This window comes from Anopheles ziemanni, chromosome 2, assembly GCF_943734765.1.
Source record: "Anopheles ziemanni chromosome 2, idAnoZiCoDA_A2_x.2, whole genome shotgun sequence".
Taxonomy (NCBI): Eukaryota; Metazoa; Arthropoda; class Insecta; order Diptera; family Culicidae; genus Anopheles; species Anopheles ziemanni.
In genome coordinates, this window is record NC_080705.1 from 46,332,043 (window position 1) to 46,356,553 (window position 24,511).

The window sequence follows — 24,511 nt, forward strand, 5'->3', positions numbered from 1 at the left end:
TTACGCGGTTCTCGACTTACGCGGATTCGGAGATACGCGGTTTTCAAAATTTGACAGTAGATTGGGTTTATTACATCGATTTAAATTCCTGAGATGAACAACCACACGAATAAATATATAAATTACACATTTGCATAACTTACGCTTTTTATTTCGTTTGTTGTAATTTATGTTGTTTGAATACGCTTGCATTGCATTCATATTAATGAACAAAGAAAATTTTTGAATATTCTATGATACATGTACACAAGAGCTCGATCTCTTAACTCCTAGTATAAACTATGTGTCAAGCAATATTCGAGATACGCGGATTTCTCTGGTCCCAATTATCCGCGTAACTCGGGAACAGACTGTAACGGTATTTTTGTAATGTCGCAGAAAGTTGCGACGAAAACGTTGGCCAGATTGTCCAACGCTGCGACCCAGTGCCGGCGGGAGTTTCTGCGACACTTTTGACATGCAAGATGGCCGACTTGGGCTACTTTTGATTACTTTGACACTTCCGGTGAGCACAAATCGGTCGCAGAAATCCCGGTCGCAGAATTGTCGCAGCGCCGTGTGGACGGACGGTAAGGTTAACCGTGGAGTAACAGATGGAAACGATGTATATCGATAGGCATTAAAAACCGGGCACAGTGATTTTTATTTGTAACACTTTCTTTAGACATTCTCAATGGAGAGTCATATTTTAAACAAAAAACATTCGTTAAAAATGTAGATCGGGTCTTGGTTACAATGAGTAACTCCACGGAATTGAACCAAATCGAGTCCCAAACAAATGTGATTCAAACCCAAGCGAATCAAAACTGATCCGAATCCGTGTAATGGGATCCAATCCTGTAGAATCGGTCAAGCGATCGAGTCTTCCAGTCTTCTGAATCCCGATTCGTCCAACACACCTTAAGGTGTGTTGCTGCAATTGCAGCTGTGGTAAATAAACTTCGTTGCTTCAACCATTGCACTGTTTTCACATGCACTTGTACAGTTGAGAGATTAAGTTTTCGATCATTGGTTGATCTTTGCAAAAGAAATGTATTCAGATAAGCTTGTTTTTATGCAGTAATTGTTTGGTCCGTCAGCAGGGGTTAAGAAGCTTCCCAAATTGCAACATTGTGAAATCAGAGTGCTTTTTCTTTTACATAATAATTCAGGATGTCTCGTTGCATTTGGAGTTCTCTGTCGTCACATCGACTGGCTGGAGTTATCTGTACATCAACAGAGAATTTCTTTCCGCGGTTCCAAAACCGTGTGTGCAAATTTTCATCGAAAGATTCGAGCGATGAGCCTCCAACAAGAACACCGAATAATAATGCAAATAGTCAATCAACTGACGTCAAGAAACGAGTGAGGAATAATGTTATGATACTTGTACAACAAGGCTGCGATATTCAAGAACTGCCAGTAGTCGTTCGTAAGATTGGAGAAAACGAATTTGCGTCTTTTGTATCGGATACTATCTTTGGAACGCGATCTCACCCAGTAACAGATGTGCTGCAAATTACAAATGCTACAAATTACTTGCAGGCTACCAATGGCTGGAAGGATTCAGACATGGAATTTATGGATACGTCGATCAACGGTGTAGTTACAATCTTGGATGCGATGGAGAAAAACATGCCCAACGGTGTATACTATAAAAAAATCGCAAACAAGGTTGTTGAAAAAATTCTCGAGGTTGCCGATGAGCATGAACTGAAAACGTTGGGAAAAAGCGCGACATTCGAGCGGTTTATCAACTGTACCGTATATTATGCTGACTCGAGCTTAATTTTACAACTGCTGCATGCGCTAGGAAGCTGCGTGGAAATGTCCAAAATCATCGACATATTGGCTAACGAGCTGGTTTATCGTTGTTCGGAGAACGCACTTTCGGTAAAGGAATGTTGTAATGCGATCGAAGTGCTCGCCAGATCCCAACTACACGAAATGGCGGAAAAGTTCTGGTGCGGACTGATCGATAAGGAAAAGCTTATCACAGAGCAGAATGTGGAATTAATATTTGCGATTCTCCCTCATCTGAAGATCAGTAGGCGGGCCGTTTTGACAGTATTGGAAAAACGTGTCCAGCAACTCTGGTGGCAGATGGGATCGGATGCTTCGATAAAGGTACTTCAAACGCTTGTAGATTGTAAATTATCATCTTACCGTATTATGCAAACCCAATCACGGTGGCTCAATACGAATATACATGCGTTGTCAGAGGATGACCTCGGTGCAATAGTGGAATCATTCACCAATTTGGGCTATTCGGACGCGCTAATCGAGCGAGCCATCGAACGATACATGAAAGCAAAAGGCGTCAAAGTTAGGTCACAGAATCTGATTATCACGATAGTACGCCACTGCGAACAGTTTCGGCTTCGTAACAGGCACATATTGAACGGATGCAGTGAGTTTTTTATCGCTAACTTCAGCCAGGTAGAATGTGCTAGCCTGAAGTCTTTCTTTTGTCCATTCGCCTATCTGGACTACGTACCGGTTAATGCAGACAAATTTTTTGACACCCTGAGTATGTACATCGATTTAAATTTTGTCAAATTTCATCCTGCTGATATAATCCATATTGTATTTGGTTTCCTGTGCCTTGAACGGTATCCGCTCAACTTCGTGAATCGCATTTTCAATCCATACTTTCTCGACGCACTGCACTCGAGGACGCCACCAGAATGGCTGGACAATATTCGCGGTAAACTGAAGGTGTTTGATACTGGACTGACACTAGAATGTCCAGCGTATGATGGTCCCTTGCTGCCACGAGATCATTCAGCAAAGGCCGTTTTCTACGATGGACGCATTAAGCGTATCGTTAACTATGTCACAACCGAGCTGGAAGAACTTGCTGGAGGACCGGAATGTATTACCAAGTTTGCAGTATTACAGCATTTGCCCGTCAACTCAATCTATCTGGTCGATGTCATCTTCCATCCCGCTGAGATGGGTAATGTGTTTTCAATAAATATGATGAAGGAAAGGAATATTAACGTGGCCGTGTTGGTGCACTTACCGGAATTTTATGATAGCACTGGCAATTACCTGATCGGCCCTCAGGTTATGCGAATACGGCATCTAAGACGACTTGGTTTGAAAGTGGTGACTTTGCAGTTTGATGTATTATACAAAATGAAGATTCATCCAAAGCAACTGCGTCGTTATTTGGTGGAGCGCATGCAAACGGCTCTCGATGCTCTACCGCCACCGACTTAATATTAATGGGATGTGCACAATTTTCTTTGTTTGTGAATTTTAGATATTCAAACTCAATATAGAATAAGAAATTATTAACAGGTGTTAACCACCGTGTTTTAGTAAGAAAGTTCCGAAAGGGGTTGCAGTTTCAATTGACTGGATCATATGGCAAAGCGATCTTGATTAAAATTCGTTATTCGAACAGATTCAATTGGGAATATTTTTTGAAAAGAATCTACTTTTAACATGCTTAAGTTACTTTCATATAACATTAAAATAGAAAACGAATGCAAATTTACCTGGAAAACCCAAAAAAATGGGAGAAACCCCCCACGCCCCTCTGTTTAACGCACGTGGTTAAAATTGACCCGCTTAACCGTACCAAGTCTGTTTTTGACTGCTCGAGCATCTTGTTTAACTACCACGTCTCCATTCCTTCCTCACGACGATTACAAAGTCTAACAAACTCGATTTTGTAATGGGATTCCTCTCGGTCTGCTTTCGTTTATTGTGATCTAGTATTTAATTAGATTTATATCCCACGTGGCAAACATTGCATTGAATAACTGACCAACAAAATGAGTCCACACTAAATATTTAATACTTTTAATTAGCATAATTAATAACGCGAAAGGGAACCGCGACAACCGATCGTTAACGCCGCTTAGAAATTCGTTGTATGAGCACTGGGGCTCAGCACCTTGACGGCGTGGGTTCGAATCCCAACCGTGACCGGACCCTCCTTAGTACGAGAGGACTGACTATCCACGTATACAAAGGGAAGTCGTGACAGTACGACAAGTCATACAGTCGTGACCCCAAGGCGAAGAAGAATACCGCAAAAAACGAAACATGTTGATGATTTATGTTAACCGTTTTGTAGGAGGGATAATAATCAATCATATCATAGATTCGGATGAAGATTTGTTGATAGTCTTTAATCATTGTATCATATAAATGTAATTTTTATGAAATTATCGAATCGATTGTTAAAGGGGTACATTGGTCATGGATTAAATGAACTAAATATTAATATATTTTTAAAAATTACCTTTCACTCATCCTTATTTCGGATCATTTTCAGCCGCGTCTTAAAGTCTCCCGCTGAAATAGAAGTTCTGCGATATGTAGCACGCGTCTCATCAGAGGCGCACAAGGCGGTCATGAAGGCGATACGGCCGGGTATGTACGAATACCAGGCGGAAGCCGAATTCCTACGCTATTCTTACGCGGTTGGTGGTTGCCGCCACGTATCGTACACCTGTATCTGCGGGGTCGGCACAAACTCGGCTATTTTGCATTACGGACACGCCGGCTCTCCTAACGACTGCGCCATACGCGATGGTGACATGTGCCTGTTTGATATGGGCGCCAATTATGGTGGATACGCCGCGGATATTACATGTAGCTTTCCTGCAAATGGTAAGTTCACTGCCGACCAAAAGTTGATCTATAACGCGGTTCTGGCCGCGCGTAATGCAGTTTGCGGTGCTGCACGGCAGGGGGTTTCGTGGGTTGATATGCATCTTCTGGCCAACCGAGTGATGCTCGAGGAGATGCGCAAGGGGCAACTGCTGCAAGGCGACATAGAGGAGATGATGGAAGCGGGCTTGAATGCCATTTTCCAACCCCACGGACTTGGGCACTTTTTGGGGCTGGATGTGCATGACGTTGGCGGATATCTGCCACATTGTCCGCAACGAGCAACCAAAGCGGGCATCAATCGTCTACGTACGGCACGCACCTTGATGGCAGGAATGTATTTGACCATCGAACCGGGTTGTTACTTCATTGAACCGGTAAGCGTTTTTCGACTTCCGACATCTACATTTGCTACACTAACAGTATTTTGCATCTTTCAGCTGCTCAACAAAGCGTATGCGGATCCTGAGATGAGTAAATTTCTAGTTAAAGAAAATCTGGATCGTTTCCGCAATTTTGGCGGGGTGCGCATCGAAGATGATGTATTGATCACGGAAACAGGCATAGAGAACTTCACGCTTGTTCCAAGAACGTAAGTAGCGATCTAACCTTGAATACGTTGGGCAACAAATTATTTTTCGCTGAGATTATCGAATTGAAAAAACACTGTGAGACTATCCTTTCCTTCGTTTTCAAACTACAAGAAAATCAGTCTCTAGCTCAACGTAGCTTTGCAAATAACCAGTTTTTCTTTTTTCTTGTTTCATTCTTTTCACAAGGGTGGAGGAAATTGAAGCCTGGATGACAAAATGAATAGCCAACGGCACCGGACGGTTTGAGAAACAGTTGGAGATGTTAAAAATAAATACTTTAGGGTGGAGGGTACGGTTTTTTCTTTATTATTATAGAGTTCAATCATTGCAATATTGTTTTTATATCCCTTTGAATAAATGATTATATGCATTGATAATTCTATAAAGTACCCCTGTATAATAATTTGTGGGAACATTTTGAATACGTAAATAAAGAAACTTTTACATCACCATGGTAACTCATTAAACAGCATAATTACAAACATCAGAATACACCTTTTACCACTGTTTAGCGCGATGGCCAAGGTCTTTTGTGACATTGTCCAAAACATTAATACGATCGCCGGAGCTATTAAGATAACGCAAGCGTCGTTTAGCAACTCCATCCAAAGCATTTAGATGATAGCAGACCCTTCTAAGATAATGGGAGCACCCTTAGCGCGTTGGCCGCACCTATTAGACCGTTCGCCGCACCTTTCAGCGGCAGTCATTTTTCCGAGCCTTTCGTGAGCTCGTTTGTTCAAAGAGTTGATTGTAGAGGTGGATGCTTCATTTCGTGGTTTGCATTTTCCGTTACGTATCAATATTTTCGAATATTTTTTGTTTAGCTGGTAAGTTCTTTGAATTTCAAGAGAAATGCTTTCTAATTATTTTAAAGGAAACTATTCATTTTCCAACATTTTTCGAGCAGTAAAATTCCGATATCTTTCTAAATTGATATAGATGACATGTCAACGCAAAATTCTTCGCGTTGATTCATCTGCAAAACCATTAATGTGATAGAACAATCCTCTTCGATCAAAGCTTGTATGATGATGAAATGATTTTGGGCCATTTAGATTTTGCTGCAGACCTCCCTGTTTGCCTACTTTTACAATTCAGGGGTTAGCCTATTTTGTGATACTTTCCGTTTACGCCACTCGGTGGCTCGGAAGTGGAAAGACAGAAACGAAGAGAGTGCATGAACATGAAACACACTGGCGGACTGATACTGATGTGTAGTGGTTGGGGCGAAATAGGAAGAGATGCACCGAGTCAGAGAAAGAGATAGGAAGAGGAACGCGGGTGTTAGCCAAAAAACGGGCGAAATTGAGAGAGAAGGACCGAATAAGAGGAAGACAGAGGGACCGGCGTCGGCGAGCTGATAAAGCGCGAGCTCGATTGCGGGCGACAGTCTTGTGGTAGACCTTGAAGAGGACAGTCTTGTGGTTGACTTTGACGAGTTCAGTGGTGCGAAAATAAAAAAGAAAAGAAAGTAATAAAAAAGTAGTCTTGTGGTTGACTTTGATGAGTTCGGTGGTGCAAAAATAAAAAAAAGAAAAGAAAGTAATAAAAAAAGATAAAAAATAGAAGAAATAATGTCTGGCGATCACGACATGATGGACCAACGCTGGCGGACTGACACCGATCGATTGACGAGACTCATGGATTCGTCAGTTCCTAGGGACCGACGTGGCGTGAACGGAAACTTCACCGTCTGTCCCCAGGGACTGACATGGCGGTTAACGTGTTAAGGAATATTCGCATGATTGTACAAACCGTATACGTATCAAAATAATTTTCCTACGGTTTACTGTGTTCAATTCAAAGTACCTATTGTCTTTTTTCTTGACGAATAGACGACGAATATTCCTTGCAAAACCACCAGAACACCATCTCGTCATCGCGCATACCTTAATATCAGTGGCGTCTCGACCACCTGAGCAACCTGTGCACTGCACAGTCATGAATGTATAAAAAGAATCACAAATTTTTTTGTTTAGTTATGCTATTGTAATTTTCACCCGCAATAGTTGCGTTCAATATCTACTTAACGCTTTACAACGCTGCGCTGGTGAGCCTTCGCTCCGCTTACTGAAAATCTATACTTGACCCAACACTAGCGATGGCCAAGGCGCTTAGTGACGCCGTCCAAAACATTAATACGATCGCCGGAGCTATTAAGACTGCGCGAGCGCCGTTTAGCAACTCCATCCAAAGCATTAAAAAGATGACAGACCCTTCTAACTCGGGGTCCACACTACAGCGCGACGTCCCGTCATGAAACGCGACGTCACCTGACAGGCGGCTCGGGCGTGGACCCCGAGTAAGATAATGGGAGCACCCTTTGCGGGTTGACCGCACCTATTAGACCGTTCGCCGCACCTTTTAGCGGCAGTCATTTTTCCGAGCCTTTTGTGAGCGCTTTTGTTCAAAGAGTAGATTGTAGAGGTGGATGCTTCATTTCGCGATTTGAATTTTCCGTTTTTTTTTCAAATAGAGATTTACTAGAAAATTGATACTCAATTAAAAAGGATAATACTTTGAAAACATTAAATCATAGTTTAAGGTATCCGGCGCGCGCATTCGGTTTCCTTTTGATCATGTGGCCCTTTTTAGGAAATGTATACCAACCCCATGCACTACATCCATAAAGTCAGTACACACCAGGCTAAAGCAGAAACAAAAGCCATCCACTTTGTGAGGTATTTTATAAAAGTAAAAATTAGGGTTTGTTCTCTGCATTGAACGCTGAAAATAGTGTTGTGCTATGTAGTTTAAGTGTAGCTGAATGAACTATGATCTTCATCAATGAATCAAGAAAATGGATTATTTTATCATTCTGAAACATCACCAATAACCTACCGTTAAGAAATTGAGCTTGTTTCGTGACTACGTCCTCCAGCGGGACAACGATACAAACCTCGCTTAGTATGTTCGGTACTAGCATTGAATAATGTCTATATAAGCAAACCAAAACATCGTCCCAAATCACTGGACCTCAATCCCATACCACATTTATAGTGGAGCATGTCCAATTACAGCGACCGACCAATGCCAAGGTACAAAAGAGAACTGAAATCCGCGATGCCAGATACATGATATAGTATACCGTCATTGCACTATGGAGCAAAAAGAGCAAATTGCCGGGATAAATTCGGAATCAAATGTTTTGCAATTTTTTCATTGTAATATCGTGTAATACTATTATATTACACGAAATTATGATGTTTCTGGACAATCCCGCCAGGTGGCACTGCAAAAACCACATATTTTTTTACTTTTCTATGGGTGCATTTTTTTTCAATCTTTTTTTTACATTAACTTAAAGATTTTTTTTAGTTTAATATAAAACAAACTAAATTTACCACAAACTTTCATTCAAAATATTGTTATCTGGAAAATAATTGATATTTAACGCGGACAAAACTTCTGAACTATTCTGAGCTTGTACCATCATATTCTTGGTTTTGAATTGGCTCTGTTACTATTTGAGGAGCTGTAATCTACGAAGAATGTTTTTACTGCGTCTGGGTATGGGATTTGTTTTTTATTTTTCAACGATTTAGACAGATATATTGTTGAAATGTATGGATCGGATGATTGTAATGCTCTCATAAAAATGTCTTTAATATTGTTTATTGTTTATAAACATTAATATTGATATTTAATATTGAATTCTTGTGACATTTTAGGGCATGTTCTCTTCTATCCCTTCTGTATATTTTATTTCTACCTTCTGCTGCTTCCTCTCCTAAGGATCCCAATGGACCTGGGGCATTTACAATTAGTTCATCTACATGCGCAAGAACTTTATGGACAGTATAAGGCATTTTGTATCAATTGTAATGATGTATGTACAACATGTATGTGTCTTTGCAATATAGACTAACAGTTTTTGGATTTAAAGGCTGTGAACAGTTGATGAGGGGGTCCGCGACAGCCCCCCGATAGAAAATCGGCCCATGAGCGCCGGGGCTCACCACCTCGACGGCGTGGGTTCGAATCCCAACCGAGACCGGACCCTCCCCTGTACGAGAGGACTGACTATCCACGTACAACAGGGAAATAAGTCTCGTAAGCCCTTAACGGGCAGGCATGACCAAGAGGTCGTTACGCCAAGAAGAAGAAGAAGAAGAAGAACAGTTGATGACTATTAAAATATTTCGAAACCTTTCTATAAATTCTGTTTCTATTTGCAAAATATCGCTCAATTTTTCTATGTTTGAATAAGGCCCACGACAAACGTTTCCCGTCGTACTATTTCCACCCATTTGCCTTCATCTACTTTAACACCAAATGTTTGTACATCTTTTCCAAAACAATTTTTTTCGATCATTGTGCATGTTTTTTATAATTTTGAGTAACCTTCCATTTTTTAAATTCAATTCTGTACGAAATGTGAAGCAAGCATTCGAAAAACCTCATCCAACAGTGCAGTGGAGATATTCCATTAGATAAATTCTCAGGATTTGGAATAAATCCATTTTCTAAGTGCTCTACACTGTTCATTTCTGTTGGTTTTGCACCATGTTTGCATAGACAGAGTGTCGGTTGAATATGCTAATTTTTTCTATCAATTAAACTCATATAAAATGAATAGTTTACCGTCACATAACTTTTTTCATTTAGCTGAATTGTATAAGGAACTAACCTGGTTATTTGGCTTTTGATTTCGTCTACTGTTTGCATAACTTTTTCTTTTGACTCTCTCGCAAACTCGATCACAATTGGCCTGCAAAACCTAACACTTTTGGACATCAAGTTTATCCAGATGATATCTGAATCGAATTATTAATAGGAATTTTGGGTATAAAAAGATTGGTTTGTGAGCTTTAGAACAAGAAAAAGCGACCTAATGCATTCAAAGCAAACCAAAAATTTCATTCTTTGCCATTGACTTGGCTTGTCTTTCCCCTTTTACGTGATGTTCAACCACTACCCTGCTTCATATTTTTATCGACCAATAAATACTTCATTGAATGAGAATTTCAAATATTTCTTACCACACACGATGCGGCATATGGCATGATGGAGACGCCTAGTAGGTGATAAACTATAAGCTTCACATACGAAGTTCAAAAAAACAGGTAAAGTTCGCGCGTATATGCAAAAAAAACCATCATTTATTGTTGCAAAACATTCTAGACTATAAGTGGGTATGCATCATATTACAATCTTTCACAATCCTTAGCGATGGCGTAAGGTTAAAAACAGAAAATTGAAAAAATTTCCAAAAGTTTTGCGAAACAATGCTTAATATTTTGGGACATTCATTTTCAATTTACTTAAACTGTCAACAATTTTAAAGCATGATAATATACCTTTCCAAAACTGTGCTTGAAATTCGATTCCGCCATTATAGGAGTTACAGACCTTCAAAGTTGATGGATTTTTTTCAGTTTTTCACGCAATATTTTCACAAATCTTTACTTTGACGGTATGTTTCTCAGAGCGCAGCTTTGACGGTATGTTCTTCACCATCAGCGGCCCTGCCAACAATTGCCGAAAGCCTACGCGGGGGTGACGTACAAGTAGGTGAACGCACTTTTGAAGTCGTCCAAAATTTCACCTATCTTGGGTCAAAGGTCAGCACCGACAACAACATTGAAGATGAAATTCGCGCTAGGGTGCTGGCAGCCAACCGGTCATATTACAGTCTGAGAAATCTCTTCCACTCACGATACCTGTCAAGACAGTCGCAGCTGGGACTATACCGAACATACATAGTACCAGTGCTCACATACGCCTCCGAGACATGGACTCTGTCCAAATCTGACGAAACCCTCTTAGCCGTGTTCGAGAGGAAGATGCTCAGGAGGATTTTTGGCCCCGTATGTGAGGAGGGACAATGGAGGAGCCGTTATAACGACGAGCTCTACGAGCTGTACGGCGACCTTACTGTCGTACAGCGAATTAGACTCGCCAGGCTCCGGTGGGCTGGTCATGTCATGAGAATGGCATCGGACGACCCAGCCCGTAAAGTCCTTTTAGGCTGTCCCCAAGGACAGAGGAGGCGTGGTAGGCCTAAATTGAGGTGGAAGGATGGCGTAGACGAAGCCGCCAATAAAGCCGGGATACGGAATTGGACCAGCGTGGCGAGCGACCGTGAGCGGTTTCGGATGGAGCTTCGTCAGGCCAAGACCGCTCAGCGGTTGTAGCGCCACATAAGTAAGTAAGTATGTTTCTCAGAACCTGGAAGAACAGAGGCTCTAGTTTTTGGGTCATTAGGTTCTTAGTTTCATCTTGTAGTTTAAGAAAACATATCTAATTTTTCTGAAATCCAAAAATGAATTTTTGATTTTTATCCCGGCTTCGCTCCATCGTGCATTGTTGGTGGTGCAGGCAGTACTAGATGCCACAAGTGGTCATTAAAAATACTAACTAAATAGATGTTTTTGATTTGGCCAATTTGGGCCTTATGTTATGATGTACAAAAATCTGTACATTCACACTTATTGTTTAAAGTTATAGTGGTTATGGTATATTTAAAAACTCCAAAAACCTAATACATTATTATACAGCCGCTACCGGCCAGCTCTGTTGTACGCTCCTCGAACTTTGTCTTGTAAGCCCGATCGTTGGCTTCTGTGCCAATACGTTCAGCTTTCGCTCCGATTCGCTCGTCTTGTTCGTTGCTGAACAAGGTGACTAAACCAAGCTAAACAACTCGCGAAGGTTTATAGAGCATCAAAGTCAAGGTGTATAGTTTTGGTGTCAAAAAAATAAAAACATAATGGCCGTCGTAATGGCAGTAGAATTGATCGAAGTAATAATTTTCATACGCATCATTAATCACTTGAAAAAATCTTTAACAAATACACAAATTGGTCAATTCTACTGCCATTACGACGATCTTTGATTTTTTATTTGGTTGATACCAAAACTATACACCTTGACTTCGATGCTCTTTAAACCTTCGCCAGTTGTTTAGCTTGGTTTAGCCACCTTGTTCAGCAACGAACAAGACGAGCGAATCGAAGCGAAAGCTGAACGTATTGGCACAGAAGCCAACGATCGGGCTTACAAGACAAAGTTCGAGGAGCGTACGACAGAGCTGGCCGGTAGCGGCTGTAAGTACTTTTTGTATGGAACAGCGTTGTTAAAACTGGTAGGTTTCGACGGAAAATCATGAATACCTCCAATACTTTGAAAACAGCAAAAAAATGACTTTGCGGCGTCGGTACATTTCGTGCAAAGTCTCGACGCGTATGTTGCGTCGATGTGGTACATCGAGAAGTTCTTTTTACATGCTTATTCACTCTTTAGGGATTCAATAGATATGATTTAAACCGGCAAATTTATTGGTAAGATTCTACTTACTCGGTACTTATATCACTCATTGCATTCCTCTGTGTTCTCCCGTGTATCATAATGCTGTACCAAAAGTAGATTATCGGGCCGTTATTATGGAGTTGGAGCCTCTGTGGGTGGCGGGGGGCTGGGGGGGGGGGGAGGGTGGTGGTGGCCGTAGAGGCATATTCCTACTGCAACTACTTTTGTTGAAGATGTGTTTTCATCGCATGCCGTCGCCTGGACCAAGAAAAAAAACTACAAAGGTTGTTCACAAGTACTATTATTGCATATATTTGTAGCAAATCTGAGAAAATCCATGACATTTTTCATTGCTTAGACGCATCTCTAATGACGCACCACAACTTAACATACTGAAGTAATTCTTCTTGCTCTAATAACCAAACTAATGTTTCAGCCCATCTATTGAATTTACAGTCACCACTGACTACTGTCTAGGAAAGGGACATAGTTAAAGTATTATAAAACACATAATTTTTGTCACATGTCACGCAGTATCCCCCAGAGCGAAATTGATTTGGTTACAGTAGATACATGTGTCAAACCATGTTGATGGGCAATGAAAACTGTTACATATAATAAAATAGAAAAATGACTATGTTGTATTAACATTTTTCGTTATATCGTAAGCAAGCAGTCAGCAAATGACAATAAACTCTCCATAAAGATTACTGTTGTTTTCCAATCGATGGGATCTTATTTATTTGAGTTACCATTTTGACAATTTTTTCCCAAACGCAAACCACAAAATCATGTGATGAAGACTGCGTTTAACATAACCAAATGAAGTGATAATGTTCCATTCACACAAATTCAGTCACGGGTTCACTTATTATACGCTCTATTGGAGGTACTAATCATATTCATTTAAAATGTATGTACACTTTTTTGCGTTCGGGATTTTCCTACAACATGCTGATAATCGATCGATCGATCTTTCATACGTTAGCTTATTACATGTGCAACTCATCGATCATTTTATAATTTTCTCTACTGTAATGCTCGATTTTGTGCTGTCTTTCATTAGGAAGTGAAAAATGGGAAATTAATATTTGAATAGCCTCCCGACCGGTTGGTATGCGCAATTCTCTCGCAATGTGTATCTGCAGCACGATTCTGGTTTTCTTTTCTTAGAATTGCGAGTCGCGTTTCCCATGTTTTATTATTTTCTTGACACGAGTTTATATCTAAACACCCTTTATAAATGTCATTATACCATCTGACGATGTTATAAAACTATACATATGAATGGAAGAAGGGGAAACAATTTGGGACGTTCCTATACGTGTAATTTCCTTTCCCATCATGTACCTGAACCCTATACCCTTCTTATCGTCAATACATATGCATCGCTATCAATCTACCAGACTCTGTGAAATCTGATAGAATGGTGTGGTTTCGGTTCGGTTTTCGGATTAAAGCTGCGATATATGTTCGTTGGATGTAATCTTCAGGCCAGGGACTCTTTGTACCTAAACAGACACTAAAGCACATTATTATTACAGAACAGATTTTTTTGTATGTCCACGGATCCATCTTTAAGTGTAGGTGTGGATATTTTCGTTCTACTATCGGACTGAAACAATGCGGAAGGGAAATCTATCGTGAAGCGCGGGTTGTGAAGAATCGGTACTCGGAATATATACGTAATATGCGTTAGATATATTGCTTAAAATACATTCTATACAAAATTGCGTTAAACGTTACGAAACGTTTTATCGATTGATGTGTGATAAACGATCCCGATCGTTGGGTAACCATGCTTTACCAACAGTGTATATTTATTTCTTTTGAGGACTCCGTCTGTTTGCATGTAGTTATACGAATTGCTTCGTTACTTTTTGATATAAAAGCTGATAATTCCCTTCGTCAGCTGCATTATATATAACCCACTAGTTCTCTGCAGCACTGTATTCGATCTTGTGCTCTTTAAAATCAATCTCATAGAGATAAATAACATGCCCCAGTGTCACAGATGCTGACTACCTACTGGTTGTGTTGTGGAGACACCATTATCGTTGGATTGGAGGCCGTGTTTATCTTGATTCTTTTGTTATTCGGTCCAGCTGCCATTGACTTTTCAGTCAAACGTTTCCCGCCAACTCCGGGCTGCGATTGGCCTCCAGCACTTCCACCAGCTTGCCCAGTCTTTGAAGATTGTGGATCTTTTGCGAGAATGGAAATCAGATGAAATAGTATGTGAAAATGTGAAAAGAGAAATTCTAGGCTTGGCTAATTGATTTGCCGTAACACTACTCACCTTGTAGCCACCTGACCTGCGTTGCTGGTCCGTAACCTTTGTCATTGCGGGCAGCAATACGGAATATGATGGCCGGTTTGGAGGTGAAGTCAACATGTGCCGTTTGCAACGACTGGTTCGCCACTGTGCATTGATTGTTTGACCCACAGTATACACGAACAAATGCCAACTGTGCGGCCGATGGGGAGGACGATTTATCTTTAGTCGCATTTTGCGACTTGACCGCCAAATAGACTGAATATTCAAGAATGTCGCCGGTAGTTGACGGTGGTGGCTCCCAGGACAAGTGCGCACCCTCGGGTGACTTAGAAATCTTAATTGCTGATGGTGCACCTGGGAAACCTGGCAGGCAAGTCTTGAAAGGAGTCACGTCGCTCCACTCGCCACGACCGCAGCTATTAATAGCCGCTACTCGGAACCGGTACGCACAGCCAGGCTCCAGATTTATCCGCTTCAATTCGGACAGATTCGGTATGTTGTCTGCTGTAAGCATTTCACCGTCGACCGAACTGTCCCATTCATTTACATCAATGTAATTTGATACGGTATGATTGACTGCCTTGAATATACCAACAGTGTGCCAGATTTCTGATTCATCTTTTGGTTTCATGGGCTTCTGCTGCAATAGTAGAAAAAACATCGAGATTTCACAACAATTCAAGAATTAATATCACCTGTTATATGTTAAAAATTACAACTACTAACCAGTAGTTGACATTTCTATAAGTACGTATCCTTTGTTCTAATTTGACCTTGTAGTGCATTGAATTGTAATGTTTTCGTTTTTGAATAATTCTACGATTTGATGTACCAAGCAGTAAGAGTGTCGATTCACAATCGCCTGTTTGTGACAAAATTGTTTTTTTTCTTTATAAATCGGTAACGAACGAACGATCGAAACGGAAACGACGAATCGAACGAAACAAGTAAATGCTCAATTATGCAATGGTATGCGTGGATCTAACGTTGAGTGAAAAATAGACGAAGATCTTCGTCTCCCGTCAACAAAATGTTAAGTGCATCCAGTTTCCCTAAAAATACTGTACCAAACGCTAATCAAGCTTCTGATTTTAAACACTAAAAACATAAAATTATTACAATACTAGTTGAATTTGTTATACACAATATGACTGTGCTTACAAAAACTCTAGTATATAAATATAAGACAAAAAATAAGATACATACTTCAACTTTTTCATCCTTGAGTTTTCCAACTGTTACACCCCGTGCATTGACCTTGGCTGCATTTGTAGCAATTAACTGTTTGTTTGCTGGCATTGCATTATTCCCATTATTTACTGCCGGAGGGTTGCCCGCCGTTTGGAGTATTGGTGAAGAAAGCTGAAACGGTTTCGATTCAGTCTCTAGATACTTTATCGACGTTGGGTGTTGCTGCTGTGCCACGTTGGATGTAGGCGAAGAAAGTAAATCGCCCATTAAGCCACCAGTCGATAACGAGCTATTCATCAAGTCGACTGGCAGAGCAGAGGTAGCCGAAGCAGCTGCCTCGGCCAATGCATCCAAGTGGCCAGTAGTAAACGTCTTATTATCCTCGATCTTAACGACAGGCGGAATCACACTGTGCGTAGTTACATCTCCGGCAGGTTGCAACCTTGTCACGAAGGTGGTTCCATCACTTAGGGTCATCATGTTACCGCTTACAGCCGATGTGACATCTCCACATTCTGTTTTGAATGTTATTGATTGATTTTCGGCGTCCGTTGGGAGCATCTCAGTGGCAACCCCCGAGCTTAATTGCGGATTATAATATGCAAAGAAAGAAGACAAAACAATTAACATAAAAGAGTTAAGACAACAGTAGCTCATCCCCGATGGATTTGATGTTTACACTCACATAATATTCTCGTTGGCGCTTCCGCTGGCCAAAAGTTCGGCATTTTGAATTGAAAGGATGTCAGCGCTTTTAATAGTAGTAAGAATATTTGCGGCTTCCGTTTCCGTTGCTGTTGGATTGCGAAGAGAAGCTTGTGGTACTCTGTCGCTGATGATAGACCCGTCGCCTTCCCCTGTACTATCATTTAGAATCTGTTCTTGCTGTGTCTTGGTGCCTTCTTCATTATGATCCGCAAAAGGCATCTAAAATAAGGTCCCCAATATCGGGCATAATGAGGGTTAAAGCCAATTGACCTGAGATGGTGCTCGATTTTATATTCGAAGTAAAAGGATTATTACTTACTTCGTATTGTTGTTGACTTGATGTTTCGTTTAATGTATTATCATCTAACAGAGCACCGAGATTTTGGTGAGGCTCATCTTCTACGCCTTCCAATGGTATCGAAGTATTCGTATCCGTCTGATCCGTGCTGTGTCTTTCGTTCACTTCTGCAATAGTGGGTTCCTCCTCGGATCCCACATTGTGTCCTTCTACATTTAAACCCTCTGACACAGCCCCGGCTGGCATATCTTCATTAACCGTTGAAACAAACATGGAGTTGTCCTCTATCGCAGTGTCGTTGTTGCTCGTCGCTCCCAAATGCTCTTCATTCGGGTTATTCAAAGTGGATTCTTCCTCCTGCTCAACCATCGACCCTTCACCATCTTCGTCCCTTTCGATTGTGTCGGTTGGAAAATCAACTTGTCCCCCTTCTGTAGAGTCTGTTACCGGCAGCTGATTGCCTTCGGCCTCATTCAGGTGCTGATTATTATCCGGTATGGTATTATCTATCATCGAGGCGTTATCTTCTGCACCATTACCATTGTTAACGGCACCAGTAATATTCACTGCGCCACCATATAAGCCTAATTTAGTGTACCGTACTTTTGTCATTGGGGTACAAGAATAATTCTTCGAAAACGTGTCCTTTTCTTCGTCATCACGAGTTGGAAGGATGTCGTCGCAACCATCCAACTGCTCAAATACAGGCATCTCCTGTAGATTCATAATGCTCTCCAGTAGCAACTCTTCTGGTGGTAGAATTTTCTGTTCTAACTCTTCTAGAGTTACGGCGTTATCAGCCTCTGTATCCTCCAGGACATATTCAGTACAATTTCCATCATCAAAGTCGAAACAGCCATCCATTTGTTCCATTCCTTCGCTATCCATTTCCATCATGCCGGTTTCTGCTGCTAACGCTGCAAACGCTGCGTCAGTGGACACTTGCTGTTCCTGTGGCAACTGTTGCACCGGTTGCTGTTGCTGTTGCTGTTGTTGTTGCTGTTGCTGTTGAGCAGCCTGTAGCTGCTGCTGTTGTAGCTGTATTTGTTGATACTGCTGCTGAGTGACGATTCTAGTGGTTGTTTTTGAAGGCAGCATAAGGATTTTCTGGCCAGTCTGTCCGGTCACGGAAGCACCAGCACCAGTGGCGCCTGCAGCAGAATTAACGATAGTGACTGTCTTCTGACCACCTGCAGGAGTCAGCTGGACTGTGAGGGCTTTACCGCTAACAAGCTTCTGTGGCATGTTAATGATTTGTGTTCCCGTCAGTTTTTGCCCAGCAGCTTGTAGACCTGCAACTGGCATAGTGAAGGTGATCGGTTTGCCACCCTGCACGGCCCGCAGCTTTATAGCTTGTCCACCGATAGTCGTGGTGGCACTTCCACTCGACGTAACAGCAATCGCGTTACTCCCAAGAGCTGACACAGTTCCCGCACTTGACACCGATGTCCCCTGAAGGACCGTCGTGCCACTTATACTGGCAGCTCGTGAGGTACTGATCGTGTTGATAACCTGCGATGTCGAGAGGGTAACAAAATTGCTGGCCGACGACGTAACTGTTCCACTCACAGTACGAATTCCTTGTGGAGTCGTAACGACAATTACCTGCTGGTTACCGCGTATTGGTTGGCCTGCCTTGTTCGTGAGTACCAACGTTGGCTTTCCAGTGGCGTTAGTACCCACTTTTCCCACCTGCACAATATTTGAATTTTTCATCAGTATCTGCTTGCCTCCTATGGTACCGGTACCAGTTGACATCAACTTCACTACGTTGCCGCCGAGAACGGTGGTCTTCTGACCACCACCCGGACCTGCGACAGATGCCTGTTGCAACACTGTGCCTCCCGATCCGGCGATAAGATTTGACGTAATAAGCTGCTGCGGAGACTGGTGTAGTGCTCCCGCGATTGTTCCGGTGGCTTTCTGGACCACACTCATCTTCGGTACAGTTTGCATCGCCATGCCTTGGCTTGTTTTTACCAGTGTCAGAATCTGACCCTGGTTTGTAGCAGCACTATTGATAGCGGTGGTAGCTGTAACACCAGCCACTACCGGACCGCTTACTATGGTACCTGGTTTCTGTAAAATAATTTGTTTGCCACCGATGGTGGCCGTTGTGGATGTGTTACCAGAAGCGGCACTCACGATACGCTGCTGAACAGACTGTAGATGGCTACCGGAAACTACGTTGGTACCAGCGGCTCGAAGGACTGCCGTCTGGCCCTGCTGGATGGTAGCAGAACCGGCTGTCCCGATACGTAACTGCTGCCCAGTAGATGAGAGTACCCGTATCGGTGTTCCGGCACCTATGGTAAGCTGTTGTGCGTTTGTAATAGACGTGCCACCGGCCGAAACGACCCGAATTGTCTGTGGTGTATGTTGTAGTTGCGTAAGTTGGTTCTGACCTGTGGTTACATTCGTTGCATGAGCTACGGCCGCCTGAATAGTTTGCGAAGATATCGGTTGTTGTTGCGTCGCAATAATTTGTGTGGGTTGCTGCTGCAGAATAGGCGAACAAGTAGTAAGAACCCTTTGTGGCGTTTGAATTTGCTTTGCTGGCTGTACCTTGGTGACAATTCTTTGAACCGGTTGGTTCAAACTATGTATTGACGACGAAACGACACCTACATTGTTGTTTGTAGGAGGCGATTGCAGTCCGATGGTGGTCGGGTTGTGAACAGAACTGAGTATCGCTGTTTGCGTGGTCATACTGTTACTTTGAAGTATGGGTGATTGAATGCTTGTTGCTGATACGCCTAATGCTGTTGGTGTTCCAGGTCCAGCAGCTCGAACAGGTAGTTGTTTTATAACTAAAAAAATAATAGATCGTGAGATAAACAGAAAACATGTCTGAGCTATACCAATACCAATCCTAATGGACTAGATTCACTTACTTGGTTGCTGAATCAAAGGTTCTCCTGCTGTTGCCGCAACGCCAATATTCATTTGTGCCGGTGACATCGATCCGGCACTAGAAGCGGCACCGGAGCCAATGATTGCTGATGGTGCAGCCGACCCAACCGGTAACGGTGGAATTTGAGCAACAGGTGTGGGTGGTGGTGGAGGCGCTTGGGGAATTTTTTGAACTTCGAGAATATAATATGCCGCCGATGGAACTGCTGGCCAGCACACCTCGAGCGAGTGAGTAGCAGCCCGTACCAGCTGCACGCGTGATGCTGCAGATGGGCGCTCAACTTCAAGGTACCAAAGATCTTTGCAACAAACCTGTGTCAAGTGAAACAATAAATAGTACCAGGACATTAAACAAACAAATCAAAAGCCCTTTCATTTTACGAGGCGTCATTTGGTGTGAACATCAAAACATACTACATGCCGTGACTAGAGATGTGCTAAATTGCTTGAATACTTTGGTAACTAAAATTAAACATCTTGCAACATTATGCAGAATATTCTAGCTCAAAAGTATCACGCTACCCTTTTCTCAATCAGCATTTAAGCTCAAACCTCTCGCGTGAGGAATTTTTATTTTCTTTAATCAATAAAGAACATTCTAGAGGAAAAATTACGAAACAATGTCGAATCTCCAGTCTGGCACTTCCTGATTTTACGAACAGCTGACCACCGATCTATAGTATATACAGTCTTCCGTTCATAGTTACTCTCTAAGAATAGAAGCCTAGTAATTCTAGGAGATGTTGTGCCACTTAAAAACATAAATTTGTTCAAATTGGATGCTTAGCAAAACCGTTTCAAGCTGGTCTTGCTAGTCTGCAGATATCTGATATGTAAGCTCGAGAGAAATGCTTGCTTTTGTCCGCAACGCACATTGCAGTTGCAGTGTAAAGCATTTATTAGCATTAATAACTCTCCCATTGATAATATTCATACATATATGTATATTTAATTGAATTTAAACTAGAAAACTTAATTAAATAGGCAAATTCACGATAAAATGCAAAAAAAGAATTTTATGAAAAACTTTCAACAGAACGTTTATTGAGCGTTGATAGTGTATAGATATTACGTTTATGAAAAGAACACATTTACTACTCATTTCATCTGAATATTTTCATACAAAAATGTGTAGACAACTTGAATTGTAGTAAACATTTATAATCTAAGTAGAGTGGAAAAGCTATAATCTAATTTTGAAGATTTGTAAACTACTTCTCCGAAGCATCTAACTGACTAACAGAGAACTTCTCCAATTTTTTAGATTCATCACGAACAACACTCGCCACTCCACGTAATCAAAATGTGGTGGTGAATTTTGGTACAGCCGGCCTCGGCCCATACATACACCGTTTTCGAGCCCAGGTAAGCATCGTTCAACTGCTTCTGTAGTACTCTTCAACCGTAAGTAAACGTTTGACGTCCAAGTAAAATACTGTTAACTTTGTTCACTTGTTTCGCGGATGGGGAAAAAAGGGAGCACAAAAATAGACGCCAACACACGACTAGACTAGAGCAAAAACCGTGATTTTTCAGCGATTTAAATATCGTGAATCTTGAAAAAGTTAAGCTGTTAAGCTGTTAGACAACAAAGACACCGCAACAGCACGCGCAATTTTACGTCAAATGCTGTGAACATAAATTTCATTGATTGTACGAAATCAACAAAAACACCAAACGCGGTAGCCAGCGTTTAATAAAATTTACATATGTAATATTATATTGATGCATACAAATGGCTATGTCGTATTAGGAATAACAGAGCTCACCCTGACCTGGTTGTTCCAGGCCTTTCTGTAGCCGTCACGACCAGACCATATATAAAGTCTAGTATGTATTCCGACGGCACAGTGGCCTGCACGGGCACGTGGCATGTTGTCTTCTTCAGTATCTAGATCAAGCTCCTCCCAGGTCATAGATTCTGAAACGATAAAGTTAAAAAAAAGGATAAGATGGATCTTGCAATATCCATTTACTTTTAAGGAGTCAATTGATTATTACCGAGATTCAAACATGCCAAAGTATTTGTACACTTCCATTCTTTTTCATGTTTCTCTATCTTCACTTCATCCATCACTAGCGGAACCCAACCACCAAACACATACATTCGATTTCCTATAAGCGTGGAGCTGTGCAATGATCTAGGCAGTGGTAGTGGACCATTTGTTCGGGGACGCGTCCAGGACATTGTATCCGTGTCCAGTAGCCAAAGATCGCCAAGTCGACAGCCAGACATACCACCGTAGATCACAAGCCAATACTTTTTCATCTTTTTATCGTACCATGAAACTGCGGTGTGTGACTCGCGAGGTGGTGGACTTTCTCCGAACGTAGTAGGAATTTCCCACTGTAGTTGGTTATTTTTGATCTCCAATATATAGAGATCATTAAGATATTTGGGGATGTTGTTTTTCGGGTCATCACTTTCATTGGCAAGACCTCCGAATAGGTAAATTTTATCCCCCACAAGCGTGAAACTATGACCTAAGCGACGGCACGGCGGTGGTCCGGACTCTGGAGGTTTCGGACGCAATTTTTTCCATTCCCATTTGGTGGCCTGTAGCTCGTAAAGTTCGTTGGAGTACTTGCCGTACTCTACCATCCCACCAAAAACGAGAATCCTAGTACCATCTACGACAAATCCGTAAGCAGCACATCCTGGTGGAACATCTCCTTTTGTAGCAGGGACATACCATTGGTTGGTAGCTGAAATAGATAAGAATAGTGACGGAATAAACAATTAAATTAAGGATTATTGCCACAAAAATGGGAGATTATATTTTCAGTGTTTCGCTACGCTCTCAAACCAAAATGTTTATTCATGGCACTCTAGGAAAGGTAAAAAATATGCTTTTCACATCTTTCCGAATGCTAATAAAAGGCTTTGTTGTCATCATCATAAAAATAAGTTGCTGATTACGTCCGTTGCTCAAATGTTTTTGATAAAAGTTACCTTAAAAGAACACACAAAATTTTTAATGACCTATGCAGTTATCAGCACTGATTCATAACTTAGATAAATAACCAATAATTCAATTCAGGAAGCATCCTGCATGAATCTCTTAACTGTTTTCCAAGTTAGTTAGTTTATTCTATTAATTTCGAGCTTAACAGTTTAGACTGATGTTCAAATTTGAGGATTTCAAACAAAAGTTCCTGTCGAAAGTTTTCAGGCTACTCGTATTATAAACCGTTACTGAAGGGATTACAATGATATCTGCTGTACCGCAGATCTCGCATCTTCTTTTTCATCCACACTTCAATGTTCTGCATAAAAGTAAACTGCAACAGAAGCAGATGAAAGAAAGACAAATATATATTTCTTCCAATATGGCCGCCTTCCATTCTTCCAATATGGTCGCCATCATCTAGTCAATATGACGCGATTGCGCTGTTGTCGGATTTTATCGGCTGTAAAAACATTCTCGCTAAACTTGTTTACAGTCCATTAGAAACATGGCATAAAGCAATATTTGTCACGAGTAAGAAGTATATTGAGGATACGGAAGTACTCTCAACAGTATCGAATGAATATAAAAATCAACCCATGACAATCTTTCGTTCTTTTTTCTTACCTGTATTATATACGTGCAATTCATCGACAATTCCTTCGTTACCGCCACCAAAAACGACCATCAACTCTTTGATATTCACAGATCGGTGCCCGTGGCGAGGCCTTGGTTGTGGGCCGCTGGGATTAGTTACCCTCTTCCAGCGAAGTATTGCATTGTGTGGTACCGGCGACGCCAACTCAGTAGTAGATGTATCCGAATTGGCCGTCATGTTTGGTGTTCCTTGGATTTTTTATGATGTGCACAGTTGAATATGGCTCTTATAATATTTCTACATAAACTGCCCTGGCTGTTGCTAGCTATCAACAGAACAGTGCATTTTCATGCATACGAACTGATTTACAAGATGCGCTTGCTACCACGATTTACACGATGTTTCTTCGTTTTGTTCTGTGCACACAGTTTTCACACGCAGTTCACCACTCATTAGACAGTTGATATTTTTAGCAATATGGAGTTCATATGTAAATTCACTCAATGTTCTTCCCGAACTTGTACTCGTTGAAAAAAAATCGACACCGTTGACTTTTCGCGCATTTGAACACAACAACACTTTCTCAGTCGAAGAAGGATCTCGGCTGCCGTAGATATCCGATCACGGCTCACCTCTGTCAATTCCGTGCTTGTTCATGTAGTCGCTACATGAAGTTTCGGATACTTTTGTCTCTTTCGAGTGTTGCGTCCATCGTTCGAAAATCTGAAAGTGTGCATAACAAAAGAGATAGATATAATAACATCTACCAAATGGACCGTTGAACGGATCGTAATGTTGAATTTACAGTTTAATTAATACCTTCAACTTTGAAAAGTATATTCGTAATAAAAAAAGAAGTTGTGCTAAGATACTTTAGTCCATCATAGGCAAATAAGGAAATAGTGCTAATTTTGGCCCACTTAGTGATAAACGATAAACTTGGTATGGTAATTTAGGGTAGCTATCTAAACACGCACTGAAATTCATAGTTTTAAGTTAATTTAATGCTGGACTGAAAATCATCAATTCCCGAACATACTTTTTGTCACTATTTTGTTTCTATTTTGCCCCCCATGTTTATGTTCTGTGTTTTATGGTTTAAATAATCTTTCAAATAATTTA

General features: G+C 41.3%; 2 protein-coding genes across 2 annotated transcripts in view; one reads left to right on the forward strand and one right to left on the reverse strand.

Annotated features, from left to right (window-relative positions):
* The window catches only part of LOC131282860 (xaa-Pro dipeptidase), a 65,351-nt gene extending 59,853 nt beyond the window's left edge, over window positions 1-5,498 (forward strand). The window contains exons 6-8 of the mRNA XM_058312404.1: window positions 4,271-4,985; window positions 5,049-5,200; window positions 5,388-5,498. Coding sequence (XP_058168387.1) covers window positions 4,271-4,985; window positions 5,049-5,200; window positions 5,388-5,421 — 901 coding nt within the window. The 3' untranslated portion in view covers window positions 5,422-5,498. The remainder of the gene's footprint in view (window positions 1-4,270; window positions 4,986-5,048; window positions 5,201-5,387) is intronic.
* Window positions 5,499-13,908: 8,410 nt separating this feature from the next.
* LOC131293662 (host cell factor) lies at window positions 13,909-23,626 on the reverse strand. Its single transcript, XM_058321738.1, has 10 exons — window positions 23,419-23,626; window positions 21,845-22,549; window positions 21,613-21,764; window positions 19,825-20,155; window positions 18,354-19,740; window positions 16,952-18,308; window positions 16,610-16,851; window positions 15,940-16,504; window positions 14,755-15,373; window positions 13,909-14,659 (listed from the first exon to the last, which is right to left on the reverse strand). The coding sequence occupies exons 1-10, from the start codon at window positions 23,624-23,626 to the stop codon at window positions 14,481-14,483; spliced, it is 5,745 nt and encodes a 1,914-aa protein (XP_058177721.1). The 3' UTR covers window positions 13,909-14,480.
* Between the last annotated feature and the right edge of the window lie 885 nt (window positions 23,627-24,511).

Bases quoted from the DNA above. Each gene is read 5' to 3' on its own strand.
- LOC131293662 (XM_058321738.1), bottom strand. From the start codon at position 23,626: ATGACGGCCAATTCGGATACATCTACTACTGAGTTGGCGTCGCCGGTA. The intron at 21,765-21,844 runs GTAATAATCAAT...TTATCGTTTCAG, and splicing joins TTTGGCATGTTTGAATCTCG to AATCTATGACCTGGGAGGAG. The intron at 20,156-21,612 runs GTGAGCTCTGTT...CACTTGACACAG, and splicing joins CCTGGAACAACCAGGTCAGG to GTTTGTTGCAAAGATCTTTG.